The 11517-nt window shown below is 43.2% G+C and overlaps 1 protein-coding gene across 1 annotated transcript; it reads right to left on the minus strand.

The window, feature by feature from the left end:
* Window positions 1-504: 504 nt before the first annotated feature.
* Window positions 505-10518, minus strand: MXRA5 (matrix-remodelling associated 5; the record flags this gene model as incomplete). Its single annotated transcript, XM_010080143.1, has 3 exons — window positions 505-2506; window positions 3965-4865; window positions 5503-10518. Coding segments are annotated over 3 exons (7829 nt in total), but the record flags the coding sequence as incomplete, so codon positions are not given.
* Window positions 10519-11517: the final 999 nt, after the last annotated feature.

The raw sequence follows: 11517 nt of genomic DNA on the forward strand, positions 1-11517 counted from the left end.
ATGTCTGCATGTATTTTTATTAAAACAGATCACTCTTATTTGCTAAGTTAGTCTTTGATTTTTGAAGAGCTGATAGAAGAATGAACAGAAAGGTTAGTAATCATATTCTATAAGGCTAGATTATGTAAAAATGTTGCAGGATATAAAGAAAATTACATTTTACTAAAGCACTTCTATCACTGCAGCTCATTTATTAACAGTTAATACTTCTTTGGTACTTTTAAGGTGCTTGTTAAAACAAGGAATAGCTTTGGACTATTGACAGGAATAGAGTACTTTAGGTCTCAGATGCTACTGGATAGCATGAAAAATCACACTACATTGTCTTAACAGTTTAAAGACCTTTTCCAATGTGTCAGTCTCCTCAATTTCAGTATGTCTACTGCCTCCTTTCATTGCAGGGACATACTACCATATTGAGTACAAAAGTAATGCACTTTTCATAAAAATAGGATTAATTCCTTTTTTTTTTTTTTTTTTTTTTTTTTTTTTTTTTTTTTTGCCCCTTCAGCCTTTCTGGCTTTGTTGCAAGCAGTACTTTCCTTGTTACACTCACTTGGCGGTGACTTGGACACTAGTACGTTTGTTTTAGTGTTAGAATATGTGTATGTAGGTTGTTTTCGAATCGCTGCCTAGTATATTTTTAGCAGTGCATTTATAGAAGCCTGCATCCCTTTGAGTAGGCTGCTGGATGACTAATGACCCCTGAGGGTGGAGGAATTTGTTTCCATACAGACGGGATTGAGCTCCTGTTGTCAAATGCGATTTGTCTGGAAGCTCCCATGTTATTTCTGCTTTAGGAATCCCAATGGCCATGCAGTTCAGTTTTACTGAATTTCCAGGCCTAGCATAGATGACAGGTGCTGGCTCACTGGTAATCCGGGGAGGATAGGCTATCACGATGACAGGCACATTCATAACAGAATTGCCATATTCTGTGGACACCTTGCAGAGGTAAGTGCCCCTGTCAAATACAGAAGCCTCGCGTACCGTCAGTGAGCCATTCTCCATCAGAGAGAAGCGACCCACAGCCTGGGGGGCATCCAGGACCATCCCGTTGGGCAGTGTCCAGGAGACCTGTGCCCGCTGGTTTGGCTGGGTGATGCAATGGAGCTGCAGAGTTTCTCCATTAATGATGCTCACGAGGTTGTTGTACTGGTTGCTGATTTCTGGCCTGAGCCCCACCTTCAGGAAGACTACGCGTTCCACGTAACCTCCTGGGTTTCTGGCTGTACAACGGTAAGTCCCAGCATCCCCAGCAGAGAGGCTGCTGATGTGTAAGATCCCATCCCTCTTATGGTAAAATCTGTGCAGACGGCTGCCACTCAGCACTTCAGTGCCATTGGGAAGGATCCAGCTTGTGCTGGGCTTGGGGTTCCCCTGGACTGAGCAGTTCAGATTGATGCTGTGCCCAGCAATGGCAGTGATCCTTTCATTGACAGGGTCTCTGAAGGAGGGCTTCTCCAAATGGTCTGTGATGAGGAGCTGCACAATCAGTCTCGCTTCCCCTCCTTCATTCCGTCCAATACAGATGAGCTGCACCGCATCTGTCTGCCTCACCCCTCTGATGTCCAAAGTACCATTGCGATGCACAGTGATCCTGCTCCCATAGTAGGGAGCTGGTAGGATTACTCCTTCTGGAAAAGCCCATAAGACCCGTGGAGCAGGGATGCCTTCAGCTTTGCAGTCAATAAGTTTCCGGCTGTCCCTGATGGCTGTCTCCCTCACAGACGTTATTGCGCTGAGATGACCATTGATTCTTGGAGGCTGAACGTTAACGTGGATCCAGACAGTTTTCCGATCTTCTCCAGCACTGTTCCGCACCACGCAAGTATAGTTACCGCTGTCAGATCTTTGGGCCTTTTGGATGAGGAGAGTGCCATCCCTATATACCTGGTATTTGTCAGATAGGGCAGGAATGGGCCTGTTGGTTGGGGAGAGCCAGGTCACTTTGGGAGTGGGTTCTCCTTTGGCTTCACATGCTACTGTGACAACATCACCGTAGGGTACATTAATAATAACGTATGTTTTGTTCCTGATAGTTGCAGGCTCAGCCACTACTTTGACCCGCACTTTCATCTCATCCTTCCCAATCTGATTCTCAGCATAGCAAGTGTAGTCCCCTTCCTCTCTCAGCCCAACGTCATTGAAATACAGGGTTCCATTATTGAAGACCACGTATCTCTTCGTCCGGCTGCCACTGTCATCTGACTGCATGAAGGTATTGATCATGCTGCCATCTGGGAGACCCCAGGAGATCTCAGGATTTGGCAGACCTGTGGCTACACAGTCAACTTTCAGGTCCCCTCCATACTTGACCTTGTGGTTATTCTCGTTCTTATGTTCTATTTTTGCTGGTTTCATCATCACATTCACTTTGAGGACCACGTAGTCATCTCCAATCTTATTGCGGGCCACACACAAATAGTCTCCTGCATCTTTATCTGTAACTGAATGGACAACCAAAGTCCCATTGCTGAATACCTTGATTCTAGTCTCCAAGCTACTGTAAGGAAAGAAAAGATAACAGAACATGAGCTGCAAAATCACAATATAGGTATTAATTGTTGAGTGAAACCTGGGGTAAAAACCCAACTACTCAACAATACTGAAAAAAAGAAGAGCATTGCTATTGATAGATAATTGGATGGTCTGAAATGCCCGAGACATTCACTACCAAAAACCAAACGGAAAAAATAATTCTACTCCCTTGTAACCAAGCGATTCTACTCTGTTCCATTCAATGACACACACCTTACTGAAAGGTAACTTTTACAACAATGTTAAAATGATCATACTTAAATAATTACAAGATGATTTTTTTGCCCTTACTGTGTTGTCCTAGGTTAAGCTGAGACAGAGTTAACTTTCTTCATAATAGCTAGCAAGAGGCTGTGTTTTGGATTTGTGCTCAGAAGAAAGCTGATAAAAATTGATGCTTATGTGGCTGCCAAGGTCTTTCAGCTTCTCTGGCTGTCCGCAGACCGGAGAAGCTGGGAGGGAGCACAGCCCCAGTTACTAGCCCAGGATTTGATCTTAGGTTCGGGATTGAGACCCAAAGTGGTCAATAATCTATTCCATAACATACACGTCATGCCCAGTATATAGGTGAGGACCCTCCAGAAGATCTGGTTCCAGATCTCTTTTGCTCTGGGTCATCTTGCTCCAGGTGGTCGCTCTCCCAAGGCCTTTCCTCCCCCACTCCGGTCATCTCTCAGTCTGGGACACTCGGACTGTTATCTCTGTTCCATGAGTGTGGTTTCGGGACTCTCCCTGCTCTGGGATCATTAGCCGGAAACAGGCTGAGTCTTGGTCATCGGGTGGGGGGGCAGTATCACTGTGTATCACTCATTTGTCTATTTGTATATAGTATTATTTTCAATATTATTGTAGTTTAGTTATTAAATTGTTCTTATCTCAACCCACAAGTCCTTTTTTCCCTTTACCCCTTTAATTCTCTCCCCTATCCTTGGGGGGGGGGGGAATTGTGGGACTGGGTGGGGGGTTTGGCCCCCCTCCAGGGGCAAACCTATCACATGTGTATAATGATTTGTATAACAGATAAAAAATTTCAGTGATCTCATTTCTTCTGGGGAAAAGCAGGCACCTATGCAACTCTATGCAGACTAAGAACATTGGGACAAGCAGTACTCAAGCTACATATCTTAACTTTTGTTTTGGACTTTTTAATACATTTACAAGTGCCTGTCTGTAAAAGACAAATATGGCAGTTTATCCTAAACACTTGAAGCTGACTTTTCCAGAGTACTATTGTTTTCAAAAAAATTATGCTGAGTTATGACTTGGCTATCTTTTGATATAATTTCAAATTTTTCCTTAAGGATTGGAGACCTCATTCAAAACTCACAGAAGTCAAGAATTAAAGTTGTACGGATATGAATGGTCTTTTCTCTAAGTTCATCTAAACTGTAATTTAGTTCTGACACCTCAAATAGTAATTTACCTGTGCAGGGAATCAATCATCCTTTTAGAGGGCAACCTCCATAATATCCGAGGCCAGGGGTCACCAGAAGCACTGCAGTCCAAATGCAGGATGCCGCCATATGTTACATCTGTCCTCTGAGGAGAGCTCCCAGTGATCTTAGCATTAGATGCATGCTTCTTCACATGGAGTAGTACTGTTCTCCTGGCAGCTCCCACCATGTTAGCAGCAATGCACTCATAGGTCCCACTGTCCTTGGGGGAGACGTTGCGGATATAAAGAGTTCCATTGGGAAAAACAAATAAATTTCCATTGACAAACTGAGAAGGTCGGATTTGTGTGCCATCAAAGACCACCCAGCGGATGCTGGGTGAAGGTGCTGCTTTGGCAGTGCAGTGGATGTTAATACTGCTACCAAGGGGCAAAGAAATGTTCTCTTGCTTATCCTGCTGGATGATGGGGGGTAAGGCTGCAATGTGCAGCCGCACTGCAATGCTGTCAGCTCCTGCAGCATTGCTTGCTACACATTTGTAAACTCCCCGGTCCGAAAAAGTTGCTTCCTTGATAGATAAGGTTCGATTTTCATGAAGCATTATCCTGCCTTCTGTGGTGGTGACTGTCTGCAAAATCTTTCTGTCTGGGAAAATCCATGAAATATGTGGGCTTGGAGTCCCACTAGCCTGACATTCCATTGCTATAGTCTCTCCAAAATAGACAGTGACATCTCGATAGCGGGAAAGTAAAATTTTGGGCTGGTGGGCTACAACTGAGAGCACAATGATCATTTTATCTATGCCATGCAGGTTCTGAGCTGTGCACAAATACTGTCCACGATCCTGAAGCTGAGCATTTCGGATAAGGAGGGTACCATTTTTCCAGACTTCAAACCTTTGTAACCTGGTGTTGGCTGTCATCAGAGCTCCTGGGAAGGTGAGATGAAAGAAAGAAATGGAAAGTCAAGATGTACGTCATTGCATTGAAAACATCTTATATAAGATTTTAGATTTACTTAACACCAATAACAACTTCAGATGGACCACATGACATCTTCTGACACTCTCCACACTTCAAATTAGTCTTTGTTTCTATTGCAGGACTAACCATACCATCTTGGAAGTATGTACAGTATGGGAACTTTTAAGGGCTTTATGCTTTAGGATTCCTCTTAAATCTTTAAGTAATTTCTCTTTTCCTTTTGCTTATGGAGATGACACACACAGCAATATTTAAGGCAGTAATGTTAACAAACCCATACTCACAAGAGTTGTCATCATAAATCCTAACTGCTGTGAACAATCAGATTTGGCTTCTATTCCCCCTTCAAAAAGTAAACTTATTAAATGGTAAAGGTTTTCTTTTACTACAAGAAATACTGTTATTTTTTACCTGTAATGATTAGTTGCAATTAATCACATTTTATCTATAATGATTAAAAGGGAGAGAAATTATTCTTCAGTGTTTTGGACCATTCCTGCAATCATGTTGTATTTCCATGCAACAACCCAAGTATTTGTACTCTTAAAAATCTGTGTGGAAGAACACATTTTTCTCTGTCTTACCTGTAGAGACTTTTGTCCACGTAATAAAAGGCTTGGGTTCCCCTACTGCATCACAAGGGATAAAAGCATCTGTTTCAGCAAGGATGGACATGCTCTGAGACCCTTTGATGATAATTTTAGGTCTTTCTCCGTGTATCCTTAAATTAGTGGAAGAATGAATTCCAGTGGAATTGTGTGGCATAATGCCTCCCACATAAGGCACAGATGGAACTTTTTGGTGACGATGATGGACATTTTTAAAAGGATGAACTGTAGTGGATATCTGTGCTTTTGAGCGCTGAGAGAGAAAGGCTGGAGGGGTAATCTTCAAAATCACTGGTGGTGGTGATGTGGTGGTTGTGGCGTGTGGCATTGGAGGCACTGGAATAGCTGTAGCTTTCTGCACTGTTATCCTAGTAGGGGAGACCTGGGCAACTTTCTTCTCATTTGTGTCTTTTGGGATCAGTTGACTAGGGACAACTGGTTTAGGAGTCATACTTAAGGGAGGGAATATCCTTGTTCTGTTGAAAAGGAATGGCACTCTGGAATTGGGATAATAGGGGATCCCTGGACTTGGTAGTCTCCCTGCTGTGCCTCTGTTATCTGGAACATAGTTATTTCCAAAAAATCTTGAATTAATATTGTATCTGTTCTGACCCTGATTACTGAACTTGTCTGTAGTGAATGGATTTGTTTTGTGAAATGGAGAGGCTTCTGTTGGATTAGTTGTTTCCCTCTGAGAGGTGAAAGATTTTTTCTCCTGGATGGTACGTGCTGCATATGCTGTTATCTCTGGTTTGTTTGTGTAGTAAAGAGGCTGGTGTGTTACGAAATAGCGAAATGAACCTTGTGTTACAACATATGGAGGCTTCACTGTGCCTCTTACTGGAACATGCTTTGGAGGCACAACAGGCAGTCTTTGGTTTAGGCTTGGTATCATTCCAGACGGTGGATGGGGCAGGTTTGGATTTAGCAGTAAACTGTTGTTTGACTTGCTAGTATACAACTCTTTGAATTGGTCCTCTTTCAACTGTATGCGAATCCTGTTTTGGCTAGAGAAAGGAGTAGGGTGTACATTCCATCTTGAGCTCACCACCATTTTGTCACCATCTTCTTCAACTTGTTTTGCTTCTGGGAACCTTTCTTGACTGAAGGCATTACTTTCCTCAGTGGTATAATGAAGAGAAGGACGTGAAGTGCTTGAAATGGAAGGGGGAAGAGTGGCAAGTTTTATAAATGGAATAAAGGCAGTGGATGTATTTGGAGGCTTTTCAGTTGTCTGTAAAGTGGGATCATGATGAAATACATATGACACAGCTTCCTTTTTATCCAAGGAAGATAGCTTTGTCCCACTCTGAGAAGCAACAGATTCCTTTGTTTCTCTGAGTAAAAAAGTTCGAGTTTCTGTCGTGCTGAAGGAGGACAAAGTAATCATTTCATGTCGCTGAGGTGGCTCAGTTACTGCTGGTGTTTCTAAAGATACTGTGGGCTGCCATGGCTCCTTTGAAACAGAGAGATCCTTAAAAACTTCCACTGTGCCAACAGGAATACTTAAGTCAGTCATAGTGGGATATATCAGCTGGAATGTTCCAGCAGTTGTTTCCTTAACCACAACTTCTGAGTCAAATAGGATAGGCTCCTTTTGAGATTCTGGTTTTGTAGACAGTATCAAGCTGTTCATATGCTCAGGAAAAGTTGTTGTGCTTGATTTTTCTGCCTCACTATCTGTAGTTTTAGAATCTGCTTTAATGCTGTTCTCCTCAGATACATTGTTTAATGAGTGGTATGTTGGCACTTCACTGTGCTCTGGTTTAAGAGGTGCACTTGACTCTTTCGTGGGAACTGCATCATGTACAACATATGATGAAAAAATTGTTGTAGGTGCAGTCACTGGAAGTGCCAAGGTTTCAGGAGCAGTAGAGAGTGTCACACGTTTTGCTTCAGGTGGAGAAGCAGTAGGCCTAAAGAAGGAAGTTGTGACCACCTCTCTGATTTTGGTAATTTTCTCTAAGACAACTGGATCAGTAACTAATGAAGGAGTGAATTCCATATGCTCTTCTTCCTTAGCCTGTATTTTGACATTGTTTTTATGATCAGGACTTTCAAGAGTTGCAGAAGTTTTGGTCACAGCTTCAACTTCCGGTGGCCTTGGAACAACAGGCATTGCCTCTGTGGGTAAAACAACAGGAGGCAGAGGTTTTGGTCTTTGTCGGATTCGGTTTGGCCTCAATCTCCTTCTCCCGTAAGGTCTTCTTCTAGCATGCTGAGTAACAGGTGAAGGCATAGTCTTTCTATAGGGAGCTGTTGTTGTGGCCACAGTGGTCAATCTAACACTGGAAGAAGCAGGTTTTACCCCCTTTGCTGCTTTATGAAGAGCATTAGTACTATGCAAAACGAATGTGGGATCTGGTTTTGGAGTAGCCAGATTTCTATGTTCCCCTCCCTGAAAACTCTCTGCATAACTGCTGGACGTGCTTTCTTGAGTCACTGTATTCCTGTGAGTCTCAGTTTCTTCCTTGCTCTGAACCCTGATGGCTTTGACAGCTGGAAAACTTGTACTTAAGTCTGACATTTTTGTCTGACCAGTGGATACTTCTTTGTACTGGTGTATCAAGTCATTGCTCTTTACTGTATCAAATGGAAAAACAGATGAAGAAACGGTAGTAGTGCCTACAGAATCTGTTGGGATGATCTCATCCAGCTGAGAAGGTGTTAAAATTATGGTGTCAACACTCATCGGACCCACTTCGTTTAACTTCACACTTGTGTCCAAGATGCTGTGAAGATCCACAGTCTGAGATTCAGCTAGGACAGTAGCATCAAGTGGTAGCTCAGCAAAAGCAGAATTTTCCTCTGATGTAGAAGATACAGTTCTACCTACATGTTCCACTGAGAATGAACTGGTCTGAATACTAGGAAAGTTTGTTACAATTGGTCTGGTTAGAGGTTCTTCAGTGGGAGCATGGATATTTTCTTTGACTACAACTGAATCATTGATCCTGACATCAAGATGCTGCTGGCCTTCAGGCTGCACAGTTACAGACACAGGAGTCAAATATGGACCTGAGACAGGGATTTCTACAGAGTATATACTTGTAGGTGTTTCTGAAGCCCTGTGGTTGGAGAAGGGTTCAGTTTCTGACCTTGTTAATATGGACTGGACTGAAAATGCTTTAGTGTTCTGGGAAACAGTGACTGAGAATGGCTCATCTTCACCCACAGGTGATGCATCAGCAGAGGAATCTACCACATCAACTACCGTGTCTGAAGGTGGGGGGCCGGCTACTGGATGAAGGACTGGAGTAGTTTTCTGCATGACTGATGGCAGTGCAGTTGTTAAAGTGTCTGTAGCTGTTGTTGTTCTAGGAAGATTCTTTCCACGAACCTTTGCCAAAATGTCAGCCCAATGCTGTGGATTAATCTGCTTGTTTGCCATATTAATTCTCCTTCGAGATTCAAATACCCTCCGGCCTTCTGCAACATTGCTGTCTTGGGTCCTATCAGTACTCTTCCAGATTTTCATTTTCCTTCTGGCTTTCTTCCCCTTTTTAATTTGAGCCTCTGGCTCTTGGTCACTTTTTTGTTTAAAGGATATTTCCCGGTCTTTCAGGTGGTTCTTTCTTCGTGGGAACTCATCCACCCCTCCTGCCCCTGATCCCTCTCCATCATCTATGACTCGCCCTCTTGTTTTTGCTGAAATTTTTGAGCCTGGGCGCTTTTTTAGCTTTATCCTTTTAAATGACCTGTCAGACACCATTTTATTTACTGTGACCCTTACAACAAACTGATCTGATCCCTGCTGATTGACAGCCACACATCTGTAATGGCCACTATCACTGACATGGCTTTTTGGAATAAGTAAAGTACCATTGTCCAACATATATCCTTTTGAAGAGTTTGATACATCATTAAGTACCTGGCTGTTTGGAAGAATCCAGCTCAACTGTGGATCTGGGATGGCAACCGCATTGCATGGCAAAACTATTGGATCTCCAACATTTTTTTCAACTCTCACTACATCTGAATCAGCTACCTGAATAGCTGGAGGCTGCACTAGAAGTCTGTAAGCCATTATGTCCACTTCATCTCTCACTTGGGCAATGCAGTGGTATAAACCACCATCAGTGTAACTCACTGCTTTGATTATTAGTTGGCCACTATTGAGAATGGAAAACCTACTGTCTTTCTGCTTAAATGGTGCCTGCAGTTTGCTTCCATCCGGGAAGAGCCACTGAACAGAGGGGCTCTCAGAGGCTTTCACATTGCAGCTCAGCTGACACTCTGACCCTTCCACCACACTCTGAGCTGTCCTTGTGCTCTCGTTTTGCTCTATCATTACCCAGCTTCTCTGCTGCCTGGTGTCTTTGGTATGAATTGTCTGAGAAAACACAGTAAAAAAAGATAGCACCACTTTTTTTCCTGTACTCTGGCGCCTATTTAATTGGATATTTATAAGAGGTTGCATCACCCAGGAAGGCTCAGCCAGTATTTGAGCTTTTACACCTGTGTAGTAAAGAGCATCATAGTCTGAGCCTTGTCTGTACCGATAGCTTATTTTAGGATCTTTGCTGAGCATAATTTCCCTCTCTAATTTGACAGGTACTTCACTGTAATAAGCTATAAGCTTCCACAGTTTTTCATAGTTTTCTCTATTCATTGGACATTCAAAATCCAGTGAAATTGTAGCATTTATATCAATCTCTTGAGTCTGGATTTGGTTCCACTGAATTTTGGTAGAGCCTGTTGGTTTTTTGATTTCACAGTTCAGGTGGACGACATTGCCATGCTCATCAGTCATATTTAGAGTGATGTTCCATGGAGAGGACTGAAGCTCTTCCAGAGGGAGTTCATAACTGTCACCATCTTCTTCATCCTGAGTGGTGCTATTATGCCTCAGTGAGGACTGAATGACAGGTTTTCTACAGGAAATATCTTTTAAGTTTTGAATATCTTCTTTCTGCAGCTGTTTTGGGCTGTTGCACTTAGGACAGAGCTGTCCCCCTTCATAGGCTTTGTCCTTTTTGCATTTTAAAACACCTGCAAGAAAAAAAAAGGGAAAAAATAAGGGAAAACAAAAGATAAGTAAGCTGCAGAACTCTGTTCTAGAGTTAGAGAGTTCCCAGAATTACAAAACGGACCACATGAGGAATGCATTATGGCACATGACACATAAGGCGAGGCACTTCTTGTTTTCACAGTGGAATGTGTGCCTGATTCTCAAACTGGCCACAATCTCTTCTGAGTTTAATGAGAGGACTGAACACTCCATCCTTCTGAAAATCAGATTGACTGCCTCTGAATAAAATGCCTAGAAATTGAAGTGTTCAGAGCAACATTTTATAAGTCAGCAAAAATCTCCACTCTGTCAAAAAGTCTGCATCTGTACAGTGACAGCTTACCCATCTAACTTGTGGATCTAATGTGAAGAGGACTGGGTCCTCTCAGCTTTCAAAAATGCAGCATTGACCTGAGAAATGCTGGACTTCCTCATTAAATAATCCAGGAAACTTTTAGTTTTTCTCTATTCATTAACAGCAGTACTGGCAATACACAAAACACTTTACTGCAGCTACCAAAATCTGCTGACCAGTTCCTGCACTTACAAGCTATTCATCAGCAGCAAAAATCCTCCTGCCATCCAGAGGGACCTGGACAGGCTTGAGAGGTGGGGCAATGCAAACCTCGTGAAGTTCAACAAAGCCAAACGCAAGGTCCTGCACATGGGTCGAGGCAACCCCAAGCACAGATACAGGCTGGGTGGAGAACGGCTTGAGAGCAGCCCTGAGGAGAAGGACTTGGGGGTGTCAGTAGATGAAAAACTGAACATGAGATGGCAGTGTGCGCTTGCAGCCCGGAAGGTCAGCCGGATCCTGGGCTGCATCAAGAGAAGTGTGGCCAGCAGGCTAAGGGAAGTGATTCTGCCCCTCTACTCTGCTATTGTGAGGCCCCATCTGGAGTACTGTGTCCAGCTCTGGGCCCAACACAAGAAGGATTGTTGAGCTGCTGCAGCGGGTCCAGAGGAGGGCCATGAAGATG

The sequence above is a fragment of the Pterocles gutturalis genome, unplaced genomic scaffold (assembly GCF_000699245.1).
Source record: "Pterocles gutturalis isolate BGI_N339 unplaced genomic scaffold, ASM69924v1 scaffold53704, whole genome shotgun sequence".
Taxonomy (NCBI): domain Eukaryota; kingdom Metazoa; phylum Chordata; class Aves; order Pterocliformes; family Pteroclidae; genus Pterocles; species Pterocles gutturalis.